The sequence below is a fragment of the Saimiri boliviensis genome, chromosome 13, assembly GCF_048565385.1.
Source record: "Saimiri boliviensis isolate mSaiBol1 chromosome 13, mSaiBol1.pri, whole genome shotgun sequence".
NCBI lineage: Eukaryota > Metazoa > Chordata > Mammalia > Primates > Cebidae > Saimiri > Saimiri boliviensis.
This window is the reverse complement of record NC_133461.1, coordinates 87,591,145-87,617,509: the sequence shown is the minus strand read 5'-3', so window position 1 is coordinate 87,617,509 and position 26,365 is coordinate 87,591,145. Positions and strand designations below refer to the sequence as shown.

The window sequence follows — 26,365 nt, the reverse complement described above, 5'->3', positions numbered from 1 at the left end:
CATCTTTCCCCCCTGAAATCCCATGGAAAAAATATTATCTTCCATGAAACCTGTCCCTGGTGCCAAAAAGCCTCAGGACCGATGATCTAGTGGACCTTCTGTCCTGGCCAAAGTTGGTAACGTGACTTTCCAAGATAAAGCTGTTGCAGAAGGTTGCAGCTTTGTGCGAGGTGGTTTCTGAGGCCCACTCCAGCCTGGGTGACAGAGCTAGACTCTGTCCCAAAATAATAAATAAGTAAAATAATAAAAAATAAATAAGGCACTCATTGTCATTCCTAGCGTTGTCCACTGTGGCATATTCAAAGTTATTTCAAACCAACATTTAATTAACTTTGAATTTTAGAAATAGTTTCAATTTTAAATGTTTATAAAGGTAATACGTTTTCATTATTAAAATATAGAAAATACAAAAAAAGTGTTGTTAAAGGATAACTTTTAGAAAAAATGTAAAAATCGTGACTTTCACACAAATATAAAATACATATGTGCAAAAGATGTTATTTAACTCATTATTGAATAAGAAAACCAGTATGATGTCAAAACCAAAACGGTTGGGCACTTGCCTGCAGTCCTAGCCACTCTGGAGGCTGAGGCCGGAAACTCACTTGAGCCAGGAGTTTGCAACCAGCCTGGGACACATAGCGGAACTCCTCCACCCTGTTTTAAATAAATGAATTAATTAATTAAAAAGGAAAAATAACGCAAAGAACAAAATGACATACATATGTCATTTGTATGTCATACTGGTCAGTATCCATTGGGCAATAATCATTCCACTGGGACAAACTCTTTGGCCTTGATGTGGACAAAAGTCATTTGCAATTCTACAAGCTTTCTGCAATGTATACAGTTGTAAAATAACTTACAGAGGAGAAAAGGCCACAGAGCCCTGTAAAATTAAATGAACCTGCAAAGAGTGCTAAGCAGGACACCCAGGAACACCCGCCCCTCTTTCTAGTCCCCTGGAAAGTCTTTCACAAAGCTGAAAAAGGAAGGGGAAATCCTCGTGTAACCCTTCAGCCCAGAAATACACTGGCATGGATTCTTGAGTCGAATTTAAACCACAGGGTGGAGACTTTATTAAGGAAATTAATCAGGTGCAACGCCCTGGTACACGCTCGTGGACTGGGTGGGCTTCCACACACTCACCCAGCGCACCTCCAGCCCCGGGGAGCGCTCGGGGCCGCTCACTTCGCTGCGAGTGGCCGTAAGTTGCAGAGCAAACCTGGGGGGCCACTGGGGACCCGCTGGGAGTGGAGGGCGAAACTACGCGCTTAAGGTCGACGGGCAGGGACGGGAGAAAAACTCCATGAACCGCCGAGCAGCAGAGAAGCTGCGCAGCCACCTGGTCGGAGCAGCGCCGCCTCTTTTCCCTCCCCGCCCACAGCCCGCGGGGCCCCGTGGGGCGGCGCGAGGAGGCAGGGGCGGGGCGACCTTTGCTCCGGCCCGGAGCAGTCCAGGCCAGGCGTGGCCCAGCCGCCCTGTGCAAGGTGGGGTGTCCCCGCCGCTCAGATCCCCATCTCGCCTGCCGCACTGGAGGTGGCCTCGCCGCTTCCTGCGCACACCTCGGGTCCCTCCCTCCCGGGCCCGGTTTGGCCCCGGCGGCCGCCCCTGGGCTCCCGCGCCTGGACACGCGGTTTCGGTCAGACCCGCCCGCGGGCTGGTTTCGATTAGGGCCAGTAGGAGGGCGGAGCCGCCGGGACGCGAAGAGAGAACTAGCCTGAGTGGGGACGGTCTCCGCGCAGGAGACAAAGAGCGTCCCTGGAGCCATCAGAGGGCAGGAGCTCGACCCGGAGCCCAGGGCGCCCGCGCTGATTTCGGGTCCCCGGAGCCCCGGGGCAGGGCCGGGAGAAGGCGACAGCGGAGAAGGCAGGCGGCAGGTGCGCCGTCGGCGCGGCGGGCCGGGATGCGGACGCCGGTGGTGATGACGCTGGGCATGGTGCTCGCGCCCTGCGGACTGCTGCTCAACCTGACCGGCACGCTGGCGCCCGGCTGGCGGCTGGTGAAGGGCTTCCTGAACCAGCCGGTGGACGTGGTGCTGTACCAGGGCCTGTGGGACATGTGTCGGGAGCAGAGCAGCCGCGAGCGCGAGTGCGGACAACCGGACGAGTGGGGCTACTTTGCGGCCGAGCCCGTGCTGGTGGCGCGGGCACTCATGGTCACCTCGCTGGCCACCACGGCCCTGGGGCTGCTGCTGGCGTCACTGGGCGTGCGCTGCTGGCAGGACGAGCCCCACTTCGCGCTGGCCGGGGTCTCGGGCCTCGTGCTCTTCGTCGCCGGCCTCCTCAGCCTCATCCCGGTGTCCTGGTACAACCACTTCCTGGGGGACCGCGAGGTCCTGCCCGCCCCGGCCAGCCCGGTCACGGTGCAGGTCAGCTACAGCCTGGTGCTGGGCTACCTGGGCAGCTGCCTCCTGCTGCTGGGCGGCTTCTCGCTGGCGCTCAGCTTCGCGCCCTGGTGCGAGGAGCGGTGTCGCCGCTGTCGCAAGGCGCCTTCCGCCGGGCCTCGCCGCAGCAGCGTCAGCACCATCCAAGTGGAGTGGCCCGAGCCCGAGCTGGCGCCCGCCATCAAGTACTACCGCGACGGCCAGCACCGGCCGCCGCCTGCCCAGCCCCGCAAGCCCAAAGTCGGCTTCCCCATGCCGCGGCCGCCGCCCAAGGCCTACACCAACCCTGTCGACGTCCTCGACGGGGAGGGGGCGAAGGCGGCCCCGTCCCAGGGCACCTCCTCGTGCAGCACCCAGCCCTACCGCAGCTCTCTGCCCTGCGACTCCGACCTCTAGACGCCTGGACAGCCTGGGGGTCGCGGGTGGCAAAGGACTCAACCCCGCACAGGCCCGCCTGGCTCCGACTTGGAACCCAGACACTTGTCCCTCGCTGGTGTGGACGGAAATCTTCCTTTCCTGGGACCAAACAGGACCCCTTCGACGATTAGTTCAGGCTGGGTTTGGTTTTCTTCTTCAAGAGTTTGGTTTTCCTCTCTAGAGGGAGCAGAGTCCTCTTAGGGAGTGACGGGCCTTTCGTATTTTTTTGCTGAAGAATATATGAAAAGGGTGGCATTTGCGTCACGTGGACCAGGGACAATAACTAGAGCTGAAGTCAGCAATGCTCAGAAACAGTTTAACACCTTGAAACTACAATATTCTAAAATACTGATGAATCTTGCATCAATATAATTATTGGTTTTGGTTTTTTGTTTGTTTGTTGGTTTTTCTTTTTCCTACTGTGTAACTCCTTACCATGCAAACTCTCAGGAGGCCAATATATTTCTGGCCATGTTTGGATGAGCCTCTTAAACTTAGAACCATGCAAATACCAGCAGTTTAATGGATTTTATGGAATGAAATAACCTGATTAACTCATAGCTACCTATCTTCATTGGATACATGGGATTTGTATTTTTTCTTACTTGTTTTTGCTGTGAACATTCAGGGCACACAAGAGTTTCTGTTCCAGAAGCAGAAGGAGAGCGAAGGTCCTAATGCTGTACTATTCCACCCTTTGGATGCCTCATCCAGGATGCAGAGGACTCTAGGTTTAACATTTGGTAAAACATTGAGCTGTTAATCACATTAAAGCACATATATATATATATATATATATATATTTTATTTATAAATAAAATTTTAAAACAACGGTTTCAGTAGATTCACAAAAGCTCTTTTGTCTTCAGTACAACCTTTGGGAGTTTAAGCATTCATTACTAACAATTTCCTGGCTGCACAGGCGCTTTTGTCTGAAATCCAGCACTCAAATCTTTGCACCTCTTAGCATAAGGTTACTAGAAAAAGCCAACGGGCCCCACTTAAGTCCCTGATTGCTTTGTTTTCAGGTTCATGCTGTTTTCTTTGCAAAGCCAAGCCTATTGTTGAGAAAACGAGAAGCACCAGTTTCCACTTGAGGTGAGACTGGAAATCTTTTCCTTTGTAGCAGTGGAGCTTAGAATCACAGGAAGGCAGATACATGTGTTCCATGAAGGGGACTGGGTCTCCAGCAGGGCTGCCTTCAATTCCAAGTGGTTGATTTAAGGGTGCCTTTAACTGAACTGAATCTCATCTTTCAAACCTACCCGTTCAGCAAGCACCAATAATGGAGTGCTATGATGGGACTGACTTAATAGCACACACTGCCTGCTAGAGTGGAAGGGATGAGAGAGATTCACTTCCCTTGCCATTTTGTGCTGGAATCACTTATTTCTTTCTGAAGCCCGACTTTAATGTGTAGGCCAGGCATCCCCAAACTTTTTACACAGGGGGCCAGTTCACTGTCCCTCAGACCGTTGGAGGGCCGCCACATACTGTGCTCCTCTCACTGACCACCAATGAAAGAGGTGCCCCTTCCTGAAGTGCAGTGGGGGGCCAGATAAATGGCCTCAGGTGGCCGCATGCGGCCCGCAGGCCATAGTTTGGGGACGCCTGGTGTAGGCTGTATCACTTTGGAATCTTTCAAATGCTGATTCTCATTCAGCAGATCTGGAGTGAGGCCCTGAAATGATTTCCTAACTAGCTCCCAGGAGATGCCAATGCTGCCAGTTCATGGACCACACTTGGAGTTGCAAGGCTTTCACGGGGACTGTCTCACTTGGATTTCAATCCCAACTGGTGGCTCATTTTCAGATCTTTGAGTACCTGCCACCTAGATGAGCCTGGGGACTTGCTTGAGGGTACAGAGCCAGAATGGAGAAAGTGCAACAGAGCTCTTTCACCTCTGAAGGCAGCAATTAAAAACCTGAGAAGTCAGGACCTAGCAGACACCATACAGACACTGGGCTTCTAGCAAATGCTGAATCTAGGGAAGCTTTGGTAAAAATAAACAAAACTGATGTTTTTGTGTGTTTTGCTTTTCTCCCCACCGCAATAATTCTCCGCTGCCTTATATGCAAAACACTCCCTGCCTGAGATTAGGATTTAGTTGCTGAGAGTTAAAACTCTACTTTTCCCCTATCAAGAGAAATAAAGCCAAAACTCCCCCTTAAAAAAATACAAATTCTAGGCCAAGCCTGATGGCTCACAGCTTAATCCCAGCACTGTTTTTTTCTTTTTCTTTTTGAGACAGAGTCTCGCTCTGTTGCCCAGACTGGAGTACAGTGCCTCGATCTCGGCTCACTGCAACCTCTACCTCCCGAATCCCAGCACTCTGGGAGGCTAAGGTGGGTGGATCACGAGGTCAGAAGTTCCAGGCCAGCCTGGCCAATATGGTGAAACCTCATCTCTATTAAAGATACAAAAAATTAGGTGGGCATGGTGGTGGGCACCTGTTAATCCTAGCTACTCAGGAGGCTGAGGCAGGAGAATCACTTGAACTCAGGAGGCAGAGATTGCAGTGAGCTGAGATCATGCTATTGCATTCCAGCCTGGATGACAGAGCAAGACTCTATCTCAAAAAAAAAAAAAAAGCAAAATTCTTTTTGCTATAAAAATGTTCAAGACAGCCTGTAATCCCAGTGCTTTTGGAGGCCAAGTGGAAGGAATGCTTTAACACCAGGAGTTCAAGGCCAGCCTGGGCCACATAGCCAGACCCCATGTCTACAAAAAGAATTTTAAAAATTAATAAGGCATGGTGGCAACATGCCTGTAGTCCTAGCTACTTAGGAAGCTGAGGCAGCAGGATCGCTTGAGCCCAGGAGTTCAAGGCAGTAGTGAACTCTAAGCACACCACTGCATTCCAGCCCGGGCAACAGAGCAAGACTCTGTCTCTTAAAAAAAAAAAAAAAAAAAAAAAAAAGGAAAGGCTGGGCTCAGTGGCTCAAGCCTGTAATCCCAGCACTTTGGGAGGCCGAGGCGGGTGGATCACGAGGTCAAGAGATCGAGACCATCCTGGTCAACATGGTGAAACCCTGTCTCTACTAAAAATACAAAAAAATTAGCTGGGCATGGCGGCACGTGCCTGTAATCCCAGCTACTCAGGAGGCTGAGGCAGGAAAATTGCCTGAACCCAGGAGGCGGAGGTTGCGGTGAGCCGAGATCCCGCCATTGCACTCCAGCCTGGGTAACAAGAGCGAAACTCCGTCTCAAAAAAAAAAAAAAAAAAAAAAAAAAAAAAAAAGTTCAGGACTACATGGAAAGAGACTCCTGTATCAGTCTGGGATCCACATTTGGCCTGAGGGTTATTATCTGTGTGTAAGAACGTATCCTAAACTTGCCCTAAACTTACCACTGATCAGCACTGCAGCCGCACCAGAGAACACACTCAAAGCACTGCTGTCTTGAATCAAGCCCTTCTGACCTCTGTCACCACCAGACTCATTTTTAATCCTCCCAATCCCCATAGGAATTATGTGTTTCCATTTAATGGATGAAGTCTTTTCACGATTACTCAAGTGATGCCAAGAGAACGGTGAGATCTGTGAAAGTAGGACAGAAACTGCTACCCATTTGCCAATCTGGCTCTCATCTAGACACACGCCCTCACGAAGGAGGGGTGAGGCTCTGAGCACACACCGGGTTATCTACTGTGGAGGCTGCGGAAGGTGCTGTCAAGGTGCTTTGGCAAACATCCTCCCCTCCACTGCATAGGCTGTTCACCCAGTATGTTTTCGGGCATCTGGCACTTTGCCAGGCTGCCTTCAGTGTGGAACTTAAATACTCTCCAGTGATCCTGTACAAATACAAATGAAAAAGATTAAGCCAGACTTTAATGTGTGTAGGCTGTATCACTTTGAAATCTCTTTCAAATGCAGATTCTAATTCAGTAGGTCTGGAGTGAGGCCCTGAAATGATTTCCTAACTAGCTCCCAAGAGATGCCAACGCTACCAGGGATGGAGAAAGAATGGTGGGTTTTGTTTTTGTTTTGCTTTGTTTTGTTTTTTGGAGACAGGGTCACTCTGTCACCCAGGCCAAAGTGCGGTGACAGGATCACAGCTCACTGCAGCCTCAAATTCCCAGCCTCAGTGGATCCCCCAGGCTCAGCCTCCCAAGTAGTTGGGATCACAGGTGTACATCACATCACCCAGCTTTTTTTTTTTTTTTAATAACTATTGTCACCTGGGTTGGTCTTAAACTCCTGAGCTCAAGTGGTCTTCCCACCTCTGCCTCTCCAAGTGTTGGAATTAGAGGTAAAAACTACCACACCTGGCCAAAGGTGGTGTTTTAGGAAAAGCAGTCAGGAAGAAGGAGGCGCTTGGGCAGAGAACTGAAAGAAGAAAGAGAGGAGTTTTTTAAACAAGAGGAACAACTTCAAGTTTCCACTAAAGAAATCATGAAAGCAGGTGAGTGTTGCGGTCTCGGTACCAGCTAGTTTTGCTTCTCCTTCATTCTAGAATTGAGTGGTAAGGCCAAGAAGCAGCTGGTGGTACAACGGGGTAAGCCTGAGTCAACCTTGTCATCTACTCTTTGTCAGGCTAACGGCCTCTTTCAGAGGGAATATCGGCTGGAACAAATTCAACCTGTCTTCTAGAATATTTCTGTAAGCAGGCAGGCAGGGTCTCCGGGGATACTAGGAATTTAAATGACTTAAGCAATCAGCCTGTTTTGCAGACTCCTGCCCTGCAGTCTGTTTTTTTCCTAGACCCTGCGTGGTCACCCACTTGGTTAAAAGCAGCTCCTGACAGACCCCAGCAACTTATAGATGAACTAGGTGAATTTTCCTCATCGCCATGCTATAGTCACCACCCAAGGGGGCAGCAGCTTCATGAGCATCACAGGTGACCTATATGCTGGCATGAGGACACACTGAATTGGTGCCACTGGGACCCTCCCCTGCATGTGATGCACCCCTTCCCCTCTCCATCACCCCTTAACACCTTTCTGTCACTTTCCCTCAGGGAGACATGGCTTTGGAGAATAATCCCAGTGCCCTTCTTACTTGTGCAAGTAATAAAACTCCTGTAGATCACACCTGTGTTCTAAAGGAGCATGGTTTGTTATTCACCAGGCCATCAAACCCTGAATTTTTGGGGTAACATTTCCAGAATCAAAAATAAGCACTTTCTTTTTTTTTTTTTTTGAGACAAGGTCTCCCTCTGTCACCCAGGCTGCAGTGCAGCGGCATGTTCTTGGCTCACTGCGGTCCTAATCTCCCATGTTCAAGCGATTCTCCCACCTGAGCCTCCCAAGTAGCTGGGACCACAGGCATGTGCCATCACGCCTAGCTAATTTTTTGCATTTTTTGTAGAGATGGGGTTTCACCATGTTGCCCAGGCTAATCTTGAACTTCTGAGCTCAGGAGATCCACATGCCTCAACCTCCCAAAATGCTGGGATTACAGGCATTAGCCATAAGCAAAAAATAAGCAATTTCATGTGGGATTAGTTCTCCATCAAGCAGGAATGAACATGTGAAAATGAGGTTTCATTTGTTCAAATCAAAGAAAATATAGACAGAGCTTAGCAGGGGGAGCAGTGCTGACAATGGGACTTGATTCTTCAGTGGCGTGTGGAGAGAACTGCTTAAGACTTGATTGAAGTGTGAAGCCATTTAACTCTTGTCCTACTGGTGGCCTGAGTTATACAGAGGCTCTGACAAGGTGAGCCGGCAGCCCCTCTTGTAAGCCAAAGTGACCAGTAGGTTGAGAACCTGGGAGGGCAGGAGTTGCTTTTCTCAGGCAGAGAGAAAGTGACATGTAGCCTGAGGCTGATGACACTCCCCATCGCCCCCCACCACCGCCCGCCCCCCCCCCGTGCCCCCCCACCATGTTTACTATTCACAGTGGCTCCCAAAGAGCTCCCTCTCACCACAGGGCTGAGGGAGGCTAGACAAGATCACTACAGTTTTTCTAGAACTTCAATGATATGTGTCTCCCAAGAGTATAAGCTTTGCCCTTGCTGAGCTTTCGTTTCCTCATCCATAAAACTGGGAAGAGTGAATCAGATGTTTTCAAAGGAACTCTCTAACTTTATTCTGGGGGCGACAGTTAAGAATTAGAGGAGGCTGAGAGGAGAGAAGTAAAATTTGAACAGTGGAGCCTGGGGAAGGTGACTGATCTGTAACACTTAAAATATATATACATATTCATTCCACAGTACATGTGCAGGATGTGCAGGTTTGTTACATAAGTAAACGTGTGTCATGGTGGTTTGCTGCATAGACCAACCCGTCACCTAGATATTAAGCCCAACATGCATTAGTTCTTTTCCCTAATGCTCTCCCCCCACCTTAACCCTCCCCCAACACGCTCCAGGGAGTGTTGTTCCCCTCCGTGTCCATGTGTTCTCATTGTTCAGCTCCCGCTTATGAGTGAGAACATGTGGTCTTTGGTTTTCTGTCCTGTGTTAGTTTGCTGAAAATAATGGCTTCCACTTCATCTATGTCCCTGCAAAGGACATGAACTCATTCCTTTTTATAGCTGCATAGTAGTCCATGGTGTATATGTACCACATTTTCTTTATCTAGTCTATCATTGATGGCATTCAGGTTGATTCCATGTCTTTGCTATTGCAGATAGTGCTGGAATAAACATACATATGCATGTATCTTTAAAATAGAATGATTTATATTCCTTTGGGTGTATACTCAGTAATGGGATTGCTGGGTCAAATGGTATTTCTGGTTCTAAATCTTTAAGGAATCACCTTACTATCTTCCACAATGGTTGAAATAATTTACATTTCCACCAACAGTGTGAAAGTGTTCCTATTTCTCTGCAACTTCACCAGCATCTGTTGTTTCTTGACTTTTTTTTTTTTTTTTTTTTTTGAGGTGGAGTCATGCTCTGTTGCCCAGGCTGGAGTACAGTGGTGCCATCTCAGCTCACTGCAATCTCTGTCTCCCAGGTTCAAGTGATGCTCCTGCCTCAGCCTCCTGACAGCTGGATTACACCTGCCAAAATGCCTGGCTAATTTTTGTGTTTTCAGTAAAGACGGAATTTCACCATGTTGGTCAGGCTGGTCTTGAACTCTTGACCTCACCCACCTTAGCCTCCCAAGGCACCCAGCCTTGTTTCTTGACTTTTTAATAATCATCATTCTGACTGGCATGAGATGGTATCTCACTGTGGTTTTGATTTGCATTTCTCTAATGATCAGTGATGTTGAGCTATTTTTCATGTTTGTTGACTGCATGTATGTCTTTTTTTGAGAAGTGTCTGTTCATATCCTTTAAATTAGCTGAGTGTGGTGGTTCACACCTGTAGTTTCAACTACTCAGGAGGCTGAAGGGAGGATCACCAGAGCCCAGGAGGTCAAAGCTGCAGATAGCCATGATTGCACCACTGCACTCCAGCCTGAGCTGGACCAAGTGAAACCCTATCTCAAAAACAAAACATAACAAAAACAAACAGAAAAAAGCTAATTATTAGTCTGAACCCAACAACTATATTCTAGTTCTTGGTTTGAATTCTGTAGGTAATCCTCAGGAGTTAAAACAGTAGAAACTTAGCACTTCCCTCTCACCATCCATGACCCTCACCCATTCCTAAAAAAAAATGAAAGTAAAGTGCTTAATCTAACTCTTAATTGCTAGAGATAGACAGAAAAACTCAAGTGTTGGGTAGAGCTCTTTAAGCTTAATATGGGAACCAATGAACTTTTCTAAAGTGCCTTGTTTGTCCAGAAGAAAATCCAGACATATAACTATGTTACAGAAGTTGAGTTTCTGGAAGGAAATTCAGATTTTACATCTGCCACAGGCTCACTGCTCCATCTATTTGGTGTAGAGAAATTAAGTAAGAAATTAACAGGTAATGTAGAGATGATCACAGCAGAAGACTCTCAGAGTTGGTAGCAAGACATTTCTACAAATAGATACAGTTACAAAATTGATATATAAAAACCTATTTAGGAAACAGGGATAGCTAGGAATTGTTACATATAAAATCTTAAGTATCTGTCTATAAGATCAAGTATTTCTGATGAAAGGGACATTTGGATGTGTTTTGTAAATTCTTGAATGGAGAAAGCATAACAGGATATATTAAATTCTGGTAGGATATTACTTAGGCATACATTCATAGGAGACCAAAGATGGGAAAAGGGTAATGTATAAATAAGCCAGGGAAGGAGCAAGGGAATGGGGAGTACATATCTGACATATAGGAGATGTGGCTGCATATAGTCAGCAATGCTCCCAAGAAGAGGAATTGGCAGGTGTTTCTTGGATCCAAGTAGGAAGTGAGAACTGCAGAGTAGAAGAGTGGGGGTGAGGGTAACATTTCTCACAGAGCCTGGGGAAGTCAGCTGAGCTAGCTGGGACACAAGCCCTGAAAGGCTGCTGGTGGAAGGCTTAAGGTCCAAAGGAGGCCAAGGCACTAACTTAAACCTGTCCAGAGAAAGTGGTTATCTTGTAGTACATCATTTGTACATGCTTTTGAGCCTGATTCTTTCATGTCATTTTATACATTTTGTGCATAGGGAGAGACTTGCCAAGAGCAAAATTATAAGTGAGCTTTGCTCTTAGGAGAAGATAGTAAGATTCATTCTATGCATGACGGATTGAGAGTTCTGTGGGGCTGACATGGTTTCTCTGGGATACAGCTGAGCCTCTGGGGCAACTTAATGATGCTTGCTCTGTTCACCAGCCACAGAGACAGAGCCTAGCCTCCTCAGGGAAGGTGGAACCCCAGTCTTTGTTCTTCAGATCAAATTGATCTTTATTTGGAATTTTTAATACTTGATTGCAAAGCACAATTTATTTTATATCCATAGAATAAGTCTAGGACTTCTAATTATGCTTAGCAATTCACACAAATTTATCCTGCAAGAAAATGAATATAGTCTAGAAAAGATCTAGCAAGAAAAATCTTCCAAGACCACTTAGATTTATTATAATTTGGACTCATGTTATCAAACTCAGGTACTGTGCTAAGCGGTATACAAGCATTTTCATTCAATTGGTCTGATGTAGGTTTTGTTAATCCTGTTTTTATCACTTAGGAAAAAGGATTAAGTGATTTGCACAAGGTTGTTACTATTGGAGGTTGTTACTATTGGATTTTAGATCATACTCCAGCTTTGTTACCCTGTCTCCCATCAGAGATTGAATGCCCTTGATTCCCTATGTGGATGTGGATAAAGCAGTAATCTGGGAAGACAAGCAGAGGTGTCACTAGTCCAGGCATCTGCATGTTCCCCCAGCAAGCAAGACCAATTGAGAGAAATCATGGTCCACACCTATACTCTATGTTGCAAACTACAGAATACACATAATTTATTTTAAATAAGCCTTTGACACATTACTTCTTTCAGCTTCTACATTCAGTTCCGTGAATTTTGGAAGCAAATGAGAGCACAAAAAAACACTTTTTATAAATTTTAAGCAAAAGGACTAGCTTAGCAGTGAAGTATACCTAAGTAGGAAACTAATGTTTGAACATTTTGCTATGCTGCAGAAATTTGATCTTTATCCCAAAAGGCTTAGAGATTATTACCTTTTGTAAAATGGGGGAGTAGGTTCAACTAAGTAGCTCAAAATTAGTGTCAAAGCCAAGATTCAAATCCAGCACTTCTGACTGGTATGGAACCCTGGGATTCCCAGGGTTAGCTTTGGGATTAGGAAGCTTCCATGGCTAAGCCACAACCTAAAATTTCTGGAGATTGAACTGAAACCTGACTGCACCTATGAATAGTCAGTTTTTTAAACCCTCTAAGAAAACAAGATGACTTTGTTCAATTAAGAAAGTTATTTTAATAAGCAATTTAATTTACCACAAACCAGGAAGGAAGTTAAAACAATATACCATGAAATGTATAAACAATTTTTATTGAAATGTTTCAGCTCCTTTTTTATAAGGTCAGTTTGTAAAGAAGTTTAACAATTCCTATGGGAAAAGAGACCTGAAATTCTATAGTTTATAGAATAACTAAGTTGTTTTAAATACATTTAATAGCAACTGACACTCAGTGCAAGAAATGTTATAATAGCAGCTTCCTTATGGAAAGAATAAAGCTGTTTCTATATTAGACTTTCAATTGAATCATCTATATCTCTTTTATTTATTACAACTAAGAATGGAGCAGGAACGAGGCTTGGCCTCAGCTATTGAAACTTACCTATAACTGGACAGTTGGTGCCACTGTGGAGCTAGTGGCCTTGAATACAGTTGCAGGAGTAACAGCCTGGGGTATTATGACATAGTTGGTTACTAGGACCACATGCCAGAGAGCACTCATCTACATCTGATGATACAGAACCCTGCTTTAGAGATGACCCAGGAACAATCTCTTCAGGAGGAGGGGGAGTGGAAGGAGAAGGGCACCCAGGAGGGCAGATCCTGCCTGCTCCCTCCACCAAGAACACAGGGAGACTCCACAGCTGCACTTTGGGCAGCTGTAGCCCCACCCAGGAGGGCGGGGCCCCTGCTTCCTCCATAGAGCAGGAGGCCTGGGTCTGCAGCCGAGGTTTGGGTGGCTGCAGTGGCACCCAGAAAGCTGTCTCCCCAACAGGTGGCTGTAGTGGCACTCGGAAAGCTCTTGCCCCAACTCAGAAGGGATAGGGCTCACACGGGCACCACAGAGTGGGCAGCCCCAGCCGCCCCTCCCTACTGCAGCTGCTACCATCCCTCATGCACGAGATGGAAGCACAGGGAATTAATACTCCCTAGGAGCAGCCTTCAACTAATGACTGACAGAAACTGGGAGATAAATACTCCAGTTTCCTCACCCCTGAAGTAGAATAACTCTTAGTTATTCTACACTGATTCCCAGTAATTCTGCACATTCATTCTATACTGATTCTCAGTTTTCCAGCAGTATTAATCTCCGGTTGGCCACTGTAGCAAGGGGGCTGTATATGGGCTGCTTTTTTCCCCTAATGCCCCACCTACTCTCAAGCATTTCTGAGATCACCTCCCAAACCAACCACTTGCACTCAGGATCTGCTTCTGGAGAAATACAAGCTAAGAAACTACCCTTGTATGTGACTTTCCTACTGTATCATAAGCTGTGTTCTTTTGAACCTTATCATAGCACAAAGGTGGTTAAGTGCTTGGGTTTCAAAAGTGTTCTCTGAAGCAAATTAAAACTTGAAATGTCAGTACAAGAAATACCTATGTTTCATTTGATGTTATCAAGAGTAATTGCCTGTAATCTGAAAGTAGTTATGAAAAGAAGTTCAAAATGTTTAAAAGATGAATTAAGATGTTCTCACTCATAGGTGGGAGTTGAACAATGAGATTACATCGACACAGGGAGGGGAGCATCACACATCGGGGCCTCTTTGGGAGTGGGGGGCAAGGGGAAGGAGAGCATTTGGACAAATACTTGATGCAACCTAGATGAGGGGTTGACAGGTGCAGCAAACCACGGTAGCACATGTATACCTATGTTACAAACCTGCACGTTCTGCACATGTATCCCAGAACTTAAAAAAAAAGATGAATTAAGAGCTATTGTTGGGTGGGCATGGTGGCTCATGTCTGTAATCTTAGCACTTTGGGAGGCCGAGGCAGGTGGATCATGAGGTCAGGAGTTCAAGACCAGCCTGGCCAAGATGATGAAACCCCATCTCAAAAAAAAAAAAAAAAAAAAAAAAAAAAAAGAGCTGTTGTTATAAAAGGCATAAGGTTACGGGTATGACAGAGGAACTGGCAGGGAACCAACCCTCTCCCTCTAAACAAACACCTAGAAAACTGGTCAATTTTCATGAAAAAAAATTGTTTTCAGGAATCTGCTAAAGGCAGCACAGGAGACTAATTTCTCAAAGAAAGAAAACAAAGTGAGACTTAAAATCACGATGAGTTTCTACCTAGAGGCATTTACCAAACCCGGGAATAGAGGTGGAACACAGTGGTCTCATGTAATTAAGGAGACAGAGATACACAGGAATGGAATTTGGGCAGCCTGAAGCAGCTGGAATCTGAGATTAGGAGTTCAGGACCAATCTGGACAACATGGTGAAACCCCATCTCTACTAAAGATATAAAAACTAGCCAGGTATGGTGGCACACACCTGCAATCCCAGCTACTCAGGAGGCTGAGGCAAGAGAATTACTGGAACCTGGGAGGTGGAAGCTGCAGTGGGCCGAGATGGTGCCACTACACTCCAAACTGGGCAACAGAGTGAGACTCCATCTCAAAAAATAAAAATAAAAAATGAGAAGTTATAAAAATTATCCATAACTCAATTCTTAACTTCATTAATAAAATATAGAGGTTAGGAATGAGAGAGTACGTTAGAAAGTGAATGTCTTCTCAGTGTCTCCATTGGTGGTGGGGGGAGTGGGAATGATGTTGAATCTTTAGAGTCAGAGTGACTATTTCAGTATAGTCACATAGTCACAGAGACTTTGGACTGTGTGGGTTAAAATATAGAAGATATGTAGTAAAATTTGTATTGTTTCATATTTTAGAAAGGAGGACACAATTTTTTAAATTAATGTGCTGATTAATCTGGAAGAAATTTTAAAAAAGAAAAGCATGAACAACAATAGATATAATAAGTAGTAAAATATAAAGGATGAAGAAGATGTGAAATCAAATCCATCAGATACTGCAAGAAATGTGAATGTATTGAACACCAATATTAGATGATAGGGACTCTCCAAATGGATTAAACCGTGATATCAAACTATATGCTTCCTACAAGATACACGCTTAAAACATTTTCACAGAAAATTTGAAACTCAAGGGGTAGGTAGAGATAAATCAAGCAAAGGCAAACCAAATAATATTAAATAAAATGGAATTCAAAAGCAGTGACTTTGATGTCAGCTGTAAGAGAGCCACATGGATTTGAAAGTGATGAGAAATCATTCAATGCCTCCCTGTTTTCTTTCTACCCTGAGGAGTGTGTGCAGTGTTTCCTTAGCAACCCAGTCTACCCCTTTGTTGCAGCATAAATGGCATTCGTAATGGCTTCATAGGTCACAGTCTGTGGGCTGTCTCTTAACAGCCTAATAATTTCCTATTGCTGATAAGACAATCCTGATTTTAAAAAGCAAACAAACAAACAAACAAAAACATATAGAAACGTGCATATGTGATTTTTTGAAGTTTGCTGTAATGATCTGAGATATCTGCACTCACGGTGGAGAAAAGACTACTACAGCTGCGAATGGTGTGTGAAATCCACTACAATTACAGCTTCCAGGTGTTTTCTATAAACCAGTAAAAACAGAACCCTCTTGGGTACACCTGGAGCTTTGTGGGCTGGCTTTCCAAGTCTGAGTTTTTGCTGCCACCTACAGGCTCACTCTGGGCACCACACTTTGTCCTAAATGCCACTTTTGACTCATACCAAAAGGTCCCTTAAATCGTGTTTACGTTGCATAGTGCACAGGGAACCAACGTGAGTATCCAGCCTCCATGAATAGGGCAAGTATCCCCAGACAGGAAGCTATGGGGACGTGTCTTCTACATATCAGGGAGAGTGATGAGGCAATTAATTTGCACCGGGAATATCTTCCCTTGCTGGGCCCTGAGATGACCACTGAGTGTAGAGTCCCCGGATCATGCATCTTTCCAGCCTGGAAATTCATCGCTTCAACTTAGTCAACCCTGCTTTTCCTCCTGAGTTAGCAAGGGCCTGAGATGCTCCCTCCCCAAGCCAGAACTGGATGCTACGATACGATTTCCACCTGGAAATCACAGTGATCACCACCATAAACACCCATGTTTATTCCATACTTTTTACGTGCCCGGCATCTTGCATGCCATGCATTATCTCATTTATTATTCTCAACAATACTATGTGACAATGACTCATCACCTTTATTTACAGACAAGAAACAGAGTTTCAAAGAAATCAAATCACTTGTCCAAAAAATACAACCAGTAAATGAGAGATAACTTGACCAAAAAATACAACTGGTAAATACAACTAGTAAATGATAACTACAACTAGTAAATGATGATAGCAGTGTTGAGTGGAAAGATGGCATGATTCTGGGACTCCATACTCAGGGGTCATCTCAGGGCCTGGCAAGGGAAGATACTCCTGGTGTGAATTAATTGCCTCACCGCTCTCCCTGATATGGAAGATGTGTCCCTGTAGCTCCTATCTGGGGATACTTGCCCTATTCATGGAGGCCGAATATTCATTCTGGTTCCTTATGTAATATGCAATGTAGACACTATTTAAGAGACCTTTTGGTATGAGTCAAAAGTGTCATTAAGGGCATTCAGACAAGGAAACAAACTGAGTTTCAGGGAAATCAAATAGCTTGTCCAAAAAAAAATACAACTAGTAAATGATGGATCATAGATTTAAACCCAAATCTTGCAGTCCAAAGTCTTTATTAGAGTGTGACAGCTCTTTAGAGTGTGACATCCCTGATTTATTCAAGGACACGGGAAAAATCAACCCCATTGCCAGGCAACTTGGACAACCTCCCTTGAAGAAGGTTAAAATGTGTTACTTTCATAGTGTATTTTCCTGTTGGTATCAATGTCCAACTCCCAAAAAATCTACAGCAACTAGCCACATGAAACTACTAAATACTTGGGAATAAAAATTAGCAAGTAGCCATACTAAATTACCACAATAGCTTCAGTGGGCTCTTCTTCCTGGTAAAGATACTTTTATTCATTCCTTCATTTATTCCAACATGCCCCGGCAACTATGCAAGCCACACAAACCATATCACGATACAATGAGTAGATGCATCAGCAGGGATATAAGGGGAACCTAGGGTGTGCAGTGGGTATATCACCTAACAGCACTAATCTGAAGTCAGTTTCTGTTTTCTTCAAGATCCTTTTTCACAAAAACTACAAAGAATATACATCCACTGATGATGAAAGCCTTTTTTTTTTTTTTTTTTTTTTTTTCTTTTTTTTTGAAACGGAGTCTCCCTCTGTTGCCAGGCTGGAGTTCAGTGGCATGATCTCGGCTCACTGTAACCTCCACCACCTCGGTTCAAGCAATTCCCCTGTCTCTGCCTCCTGAGTAGCTGGGACTACAGGTGTGTGCCACCACGCCTGACTAACTTTGTGTATTTCAGTTGAGACGGGGTTTCACCATGTTGGCCAAAATGATCTCAATCTCCTGACCTTGTAATCCATCCCTCTCGGCCCCCCAAAGTGCTGGGATTACAGGTGTGAGCCACTGCACCCAGCCAAAAGCCTTTCTTTTAATTTCTATTTTTATTTCTTTCAAGTTTATATTTTCAATTTCATTTAAATATAACTTTAAATGCATTAATTTGATTGTACCATACATCACAGAGGTAAGGTTCAGGGCAGTTTATGTGTTTCTTTTCCTTTGCTTGTCTTCACCCTGCCTTTGGTTTTTCTTCACATTCCTCACAGTAACCCCCATTTATTAAGGTAAAACATATAAATATTATATTTTGTACTACATGTTTACATAGCCCTGTAGAAACATATAAGTACACACACATTTGGAAAGAAAAGCCCTCCCCAAATCCACTTTATGTGAGTACCCACACAATTTTCAAGGCTATTGTTTGATAATCTCTCGGCCACTCAGAATCCAGAGACTAAAATCCAGGTGCATTGATTCATCCCTGTAGTCCCAGCTACTCAAGAGGCTGAGGCAGGAGGATTGCTTGAGCCCAGGAGTTCAAGGCTGCAGTGAGCTACGATCATGCCTTGAATAGCTACTGCACTCAGCCTGAACAACATAACGTTGCCCATTCACTATGATGTTGTCTTTGAGTTTGCCATAGACGGGTGGCTTTTAATATGTTGAGGTATATTCCTTTGATGCCTAATGAACTCCCAGAGTCCATAGACTCAGTCAAAAGGGTTCAGAGCCCTCTTACTTCAACCCCGGCCTCATGGCAAGTGATTAAGTAAGCCTCTAAGTCAGATTATTCTCCCTTAAAGATCTTCCAGATCAAAGACATAGTGATGACCGTAGGCAGATAAAAAAATATTTCTGTGTTTTGTCTTAGAGGGTAGGTAAAAAGATGTTTCTTAAGTCCAAATAATATCTCTCCAACTCCTAAACTGATTTTACAGAGTAAATAAATACTTATTGGATTATTTGTTCCTAAAATTATTTAAAGTTAATTGAGGGAAAAAAAACCTACCCTAAAAGAGAAAGTCACTGGTGATTTCAAGGAGTGGATGAGTGTGATTTCTAAGGCTAGGTGCAGTAGCTCATGTCTTGCAATCCTAGCATTTGCGAGGCCAAGGCAAGTGGATCACTTGAGTTCAGGTGTTTGAGACCAACCTGGCCCACGTGGTAAAACCCCATCTTTACTAAAAATGCAAAAATTAGCCAGGCACAATAGCAGGCACCTGTAATCCCAGCTACTCGGGAGTGTGAGGCAGGAGAATCAGTCGAACCTGGGAGGTGATGTAATGGCTTCTGTGATGTTTTACTGAATCACTTTTTGGAAATGCTCTCTGACTCTTTTTTTTTTTTTTTAGTTGCTATCCATACATTTGTTGTCTTTATCTGAAAAATCCTCATAGAAAATTGCTTGGTTTAGCCCTCAGCAGCCCGCTCCTGAGCTCTGAGGAAGCTTGCCTTCTTTTGAGCTACCCAATCTTTCTTCTGAGTGAGGGACATTTTGGGATGGTTTCACTTCTTTTTAACTTCTTTCTTGGGCTTCTTTTCATACTTCTTTTTAACTTCTTTCTTGGGCTTCTTTTCATACACTGGATTTTTTTTTTTTTTTTTTTTTTTTTTGAGATGGAGTTTCACTCTTGTTGCCCAGGCTGGAGTGCAATTGTGCAATCTCAGCTCACTACAGCCTCTGCCTCCCAAGTTCAAGTGATTCTCTGGCCTCAGCCTCCCAAGTAGCTAGGATTACAGGCATGCACCACTCTGCCCAGTTAATTTTGTATTTTTAGTAGAGACAGGGTTTCTCCATGTTGGCCAGGCTGGTGATCCAGGTGATCTGCCCGCCTCGTCCTCCCAAAGTGCTGGGATTGCAGGTGTGAGCCACTGTGACTGGCTGGATTCTCTCAAAGAGCAGCATGACATTTCTTATGCATCTCATCCACCATGTCTGGAGTTATGCTGTTCTCTGTGTATGGAGAGAACTGTTTCTTGTAAACATCTTCATCTTCTTCCATAAAATAGCACATGTAATCTGCGACATTCTGGCCCATGATGTGCTTCCAGTCTACTTCTGCATTAAATTCCTTGCTTTCAGAATCACAACCAGGGAATCATTTCGTACCATGAGGGACAGAGAAGCCTCCACCCACAGGCGCCAAAAACTTTATTGCCAGTGGCAGTTTTGGCAAGGCCCACATCCTAGTAGCAGGTAAAGGCACCTGACTAACCACCAATGTTTTCCATACTGTATTCATCACCAGTCACCTCCACTTGGCTTTCATAGATCTTGTCCATGCCAAACATATTGAGAAGCCCACGGGCCAGCAGCAGGCCAGTACAGTACACTGCAGCGTCATTTGTCAGGCCAACCTTCACACCGTATTTTGGGGGTTAGTGTGCAGATGCTGCGCAGACTATCATATCCACCTCTAAATGGGCATAAGCAATCTGACAAATGATATCTCTGTTTGTTGCATGAACTATCATCCTGTATTTGGGTGTGTTATATTTTATATTTTATCCTGTATCACCAAGCGTTTTTGAGTATAGTAATCCATTTTACCCTCTTGTCGTCTTCTGAATTTCACTTGGTATCTCTTAAAGTAGTCCTTAGCCTTCCCTCCCCTCCCCTCCCCTCCCCTTCCTTTTCTTTTTTTGAGACAGAGTTTCACTCTTGTTGCCCAGGCTGGAGTGCAATGGCACAATCTCAGCTCACTGCAACTTCTGCCTCCCAGGTTCAAGTGATTCTCCTGCCTCAGCCTCCCAAGTAGCTGGGATTACAAGCATGTCCCACTATGCCCAGCTAATTTTGTAACGGGATTCCTTCAAGTTGGTCAGGTTGGTCTCGAACTCCTGACCTCAGGTGATCTGCCCACCTCGTCCTCACAAAGTGGTGGGATTACAGGCATGAGCTACTGTGCCTTATTCTTAACAACTTTAACAAACCCCATCCTGCGGAACAGAGACCAGCGTCCACAGCTTGACAGACCTGCAGGTCCAGCAGCGCTTGGTGGCAGAGAGCTTTGTTTTTCTGAGTCCAGGTCTCACTCTGTTGCCCAGGCTGGAGTACAACAACAAAATCATACATCACTGCAACCTCAAACTTCTGGGCTCAAGCCGTTCTCCCCCATCAGCCTCCTGAGGAGCTGGAACTATAGACCACCATGCCCAGATAATTTTTTAAAAGTTGTTTGTAGAGAGAGGGTCTTGCCATGTTGCCCAGGTTGGTCTCGAACTCCTGGGCTCAAGAGATTTCTCCTTGGCCTCCCAAAGTGCTGGGATTACAGGCATGAGCCACCTTGCCTGGCTCCGAATCATTTTTAACTCTCCAGTTCCCCAAACTCCACATCAATAAAACACCAGTTCTCCTTCTGCAAGGCCCCTCTTCCCTTCCCTGCTGTCCTAGTTCAAGTTCTGTCATCTCTTACCTCGGCTGTCCTTAGAATCTGCTGCCCACAGATCTGATTTCCAGATCAGGTATCCTCTTTCCCTTCCTCCTCCTCTCCTCTACCTCCTTCTCCTCCTTTTTAGTTAGGCTGATTTTACTTTTTAATACTTTTGTTTTCCCTTTGCTTGTTCTACCTTCTTCTTTTTTATGAGTGAACAGTTGTTCATTTCATGGGACAAGACTTTCCAAAACTGGTTAGTGCCACCAGCAACATTTTGTTTGTTTGTTTGTTTGTTTGTTTGTTTGTTTGTTTTTAAGATGGAGTTCTTGCCCTGTCGCCCAGGCTGGAGTGCAGTGGCGTGATCTTTGGCTCACTGCAACCTCTGCCTCCCAGGTTCAAGCAATTCTCCTGCCTCAGCCTCCCCAGTAGCGGGGGCTACAGGCGTGCACCACCACACCCAGCTAATTTTTGTATTTTTGGTAGAGACAGGGTTTCACCATGTTGACCAGGTTGATCTTGAACCCGTGACCTCAGGTGATCTGCCTGCCTCGGCCTCCCTAAGTGCTGGGATTACAGGCAAGAGCCACTATGCCCAGCCAACATTCTTTATCTCTTGTCAGAAATCTCCACAACCATTACTATTATGTGAGGCATTTGGATTATCCTGAGTTCCCAAGCAGAAAACAAGCCCACAATTGGCACATGTGCCCAACAAGGCTTGGACAGACAGTTATTTTCATTGTGAATCTGATGTTCTCCTTTGCTTAAAGACATTGCAAGGCTAACCTTCTGTACTAACTGGATGAAGTCCACATTTCTTGCCATGGTAATTGAGGCCATCTAATTTCTGTCTCCAGCCTACTTTCTAGCGTCATCTCTCGTTCCATCTGCCTCATGAACATGCTACACTCCAGCCAAAGTGCACTATTGATTGTGTTGAAAACTCAATCTATGATTTCATTCCTTTATTCATCTTTCCCTACCTCTCCCTCTGTCCAAATTCTGTATATACTTCAAGAATGGCTAAACGTTTCTCTAAAAAGCCTTCCCCAGTCCTTCTGCTCAGAAACGATTGACCCTCCTCATTAGACCCAAGCATTCTGCTTTGTCTAAGGCTTCCAAATGTATTCCCTAGTTTCCACCACATCATAATAGCCGCTCAAGTGCAGGGGCTGTATCTATGTCTAATTCGCCATTGTGTTCACGTCCCAGCCATGTGCCTAGCACATAGCTCTGCTCAATAGATACTTGTTATATGAATAAATTCATAGTAAGTAGAAGATAGAAAAATGAAGAAGGTGGCCGGATGCAGTGGCTCATGCCATAATCCAGGTACTTTGGGAGGCTAAGGTGTGAGGATTGCTTCAGCTCAGAAGTTCGAGACCAGCCTGGGCAACGTGAAACCCTGTCTCTACAAAAAATAAATAAATGAAGAAAGGAAGAATGTTTGAGGACCTCCCAAATATAGGACTAGTGCTCAGTTACTAATACACTAAAGAGGAGATTGGGGGTCTGGATCAGCACAATCCAAAAGGTAACCTCCAAATCATTTCTAATACTCTCTCTCTCTCTCTCTCTCTCTCTCTCTCTCTCTCTCTCTCCCTGTCATCTATCTATGTATATGTAATCTATATATGTATATTTAAAATCTATCTATATGTGTATATAACATATTATATATAATTTTAAGATTATATATAATTATATATATTTATAGATATAATATTAAATTATATATATAATTTAAGATTACATAGATGTATATTATATACATAAACTTAAAATTATTTAGTGAGGAAGGATCTGTGGATAGGGCAGAATTATAAGATGGCAGATGGAAGTGTGCCTTCAGTTTTTGGAACTATGGAATCTCAAGATGAAAGTCTTGAAGACCTACGTATTTGCTGAAGACCCTCTACACCTCTAAAAAAAACAGTGACAAGAATTTTGGGACATTTGCTAGGACACTGGATATTCTGGTGTTTATGAATCAAGCCTGGGGATGCTCTCTACTGCTGTGGAGTTGGGGTGGTGTTTTCAAGGGAGGACAAGAAGGCTGCTAATTTCTTACTCAAGTGCCCCTTGGCCCAATGCCCAGGAATTTATCTTAAAGGTCTCAGTAAAGGAGATTGTCAATTAAAGAGTCTGATTAACCAACTGAAGGCTAATTAGTAACAACTTGCTCCTGGGCAAAGAATGCTGCCCATCTCAGGGAGAAGAACCTTAAAGCCTGAATTCAAGACAGCAGCAAGGAATACAGCAACTGCCAGTTACAGCCACCAGGTGGCACAGCAGAATGCCAAACTCTCAGGAGGGCAAGGCAAACTCACATCCTGGTTCTTTTCCCCCAAGAGACTTTGGAAACCTCAGAAACGTGTCTGGAGGAGCATTTGGAGTCAGACACCATTGAAACGGTAACCCAAGACCTTAATTTCACCCTTGCTTCAGTTTTACTCTTAAAATTACACCCAGAAAATGAACTGTCTCATAGGACTGGCTCTTGAGAGCCAATTGCTAAATTTTTAGTCCATCTTTTCTCAACCTCATGGTCAGTGACACCAAGTTGGTAACTTGAAATTGGCCACAGAGGAATATTTACACCATGGAAATTGGCAAATGCTATAAATTTGTTCTTCAGAGGGTTGGTTGTTAAACATTTACCCAACACTCCTCGGTAAGAAGGAGAGACCACCCGTTAATTGTGCTGGGAGGCAAAAGAGGAAAGTCTGGCACTACAATTTGCTTCTGATAATAACTCAGACACATTTTTAAGTCATTCCAAATATCGTGAGATGCATTGTTACAGGAAGCCCCTGGCCCTCCCAAAAGCTACCCCACTTCTCTCTAAGGAGAATGGCCCAGTCTGAGGTAACAGCAATGCTTTTGTTGTAAATTGTGTAATGAAAAAATTTTTAGATTTCACCTTAATACTCTGTATTTTGTTTTATTTTGAAAGATTTTAGCCTCTGTGGAAAGATTTTAGCCTTTTTTTGTCCCTCAACTTGAGATGTATGAAGGCTTTTGGTCTCCCTGGGAGTGGGTGGAGGCAGCCAGGGCTTACCTGTACACTGACTTGAGACCAGTTGAATAAAGTGCACACCTTAAAAATGAGGGGAAAAAAAAAAAAAAAAACTCGGACACAGCCAAATATAGCAGCTAAAAACTTTGGCTCTGCACTCAGGATTTAGGACTTGAATCCACACTCTGCCATTTATTAGCTGTGTAGACCTGGGCAATCAACTCTTGATGCCTGTCTCTTCATCTGTAAAAAAGATAGAATTGTACCTACTTAGTAAGGCTAGTGTAAGGGTTAAAGGAATTCCTATGTATAAGTCTCTTTAAATAGCTATATGTGTTAGATATTACTATTACTAAAAGGTGATGAAATTATTAATACCATTAATACAGAAATTATGATGTAAACAACAGACACACTTGAATTCTAAGACCCCAAAATCATTTACCAATCTTGTTATGTTTTTATATTTAATGGCACATTCTGATTTAAATTTATTTTCTGGAAAGTGACTAAACACTGCCTAATTTTAATGTAGAACAATAAGCTCTTTATTACCATACAATCTCTTTTGAATATTTGGGAAGTAAATTATATATTTCCAGGGTTTTGCTCTAAAGGCTTTTTATTATCTTTCTTTAAATATTTTGTAAATATCAGAAAATGAGTTGGGTTTCCCAAAGACATGCCATTTAACATGAGTATATTTTAAATTGTATGAGTCAAACAGAGATTGCTCAGAAATTTGGTTAATAGAAACTCCAAGACTCATTCCTCTAATGAGAGGCTAAGGGTTTTCTCCATGTTTGAATGGTGGCAGCCTTTGAGAATAAATAGAGGAAATAATCTCTCATAGCCACAGAAGGAAAGTAGAACAATCTAGAACAACTAGACATGTGACTTGCTCTGAAACCACAAATAAAAGACTCAGCTTTATGATTTAAAAAGCTTCATCAGTTAGGTCTGGATTTTGATTGATAAAAAATTCAAGATGTCTGCCTACATAAAATTGTGAAAGACTTTTCTAGAAGTTTTGGAAAAAGTTGGGGTGCGAGCTACCGTCTGACATCCTGACATTAAGTGTCACCTGGCTTGTGGCCAGAGGAATGAATACTCGGTGACTCACCTATGTTGCTTCTAACTGGCAGAAATTAGAAAGCTGTGAAATCAATTGCTCAAAAGGCTGTCAAACTCACTGCATCGTTGATACTTTAAAGACCAGAATGGCAGCGCTTTCTGCTCACTCCAGACAGTTAGCTTTTTGACTCATTTATTATATTTTAATGAGCCAATGAGACTAGTATTTATTGATTTTCTGTTATTTCTGCTCAATACTGTGAGATGTGCTGTTGAAACATTTATTTTAAAAACTACAACTATAGGAAAAATAACACTTTTCCAAGTCACAACAATTAAGAGGGCATGCTCTATAAATCTGTAATAAATAATTATTTTTTAAAAATAGGCCAGGTACAGTGGTTCATGCCTGTAATCCCAGCACTTTGTGAGGCTGAGGTGGGTAGATCACCCAAGGTCAAGAGTTCGAGACCAGCCTGGCCAATATGGCGAACCCCTGTCTCTATTAAAATGCAAAAAAAAAAAAAAAAAATTTAGTTGGGCATGGTGGTGGGTGCCTGTAATCCCAACTACTCGGGAGGCTGAGGCAGGACAATTGCTTGAACCCAGGAGGCAGAGGTTGCAGGGAGCCGAGTTTGAGCCACTGCACTCTAGCCTGGGCAACAAGAGTGAAAATCTGTTTCACACACAAAAAATAATTAAAGGGCTCTTTTAACAATGCAGACACACTCCAACTTTCTCATTCTGAAATGCTTGGGCCACAAGAAAGTGACAGGGTGCTTCCTCAGTAAAAACCATGCACGTTGCTGTTTTTAGAATTCCTTCTGGTATACAGTCTACTCAGCACCTCAGGGGAAAAGCATGTGACACTCTCAGTCATTTGAGACTACAGCTGTCTTGCTGTCATGGTCATACCCAAAACTATTTTGCCACCACCACAGCTGCTGATGGAGCCCAGATGGGTGTGTCCATGCATAGCCAAGCAGCAATGAAAACAAGACAACTGTCACCAAAGAGGTAGTGCCTTTGTGACAGGCAGA

At 44.1% G+C, this 26,365-nt stretch overlaps 1 protein-coding gene and 1 pseudogene across 1 annotated transcript; one reads left to right on the top strand and one right to left on the bottom strand.

Annotated features, from left to right (window-relative positions):
- Positions 1 to 1,455: 1,455 nt before the first annotated feature.
- CLDN23 (claudin 23) lies at positions 1,456 to 3,634 on the top strand. The gene has a single exon (XM_003935547.4). It carries the CDS (start codon positions 1,907 to 1,909, stop codon positions 2,780 to 2,782), a length of 876 nt encoding a protein of 291 aa, XP_003935596.1. The 5' UTR covers positions 1,456 to 1,906; the 3' UTR covers positions 2,783 to 3,634.
- Positions 3,635 to 19,265: 15,631 nt separating this feature from the next.
- Positions 19,266 to 20,794, bottom strand: LOC101029813 (large ribosomal subunit protein uL18 pseudogene; annotated as a pseudogene).
- Positions 20,795 to 26,365: the final 5,571 nt, after the last annotated feature.

Coding starts and splice junctions, on each gene's coding strand:
- CLDN23 (XM_003935547.4), top strand. CDS start 1,907: ATGCGGACGCCGGTGGTGATGACGCTGGGCATGGTGCTCGCGCCCTGC.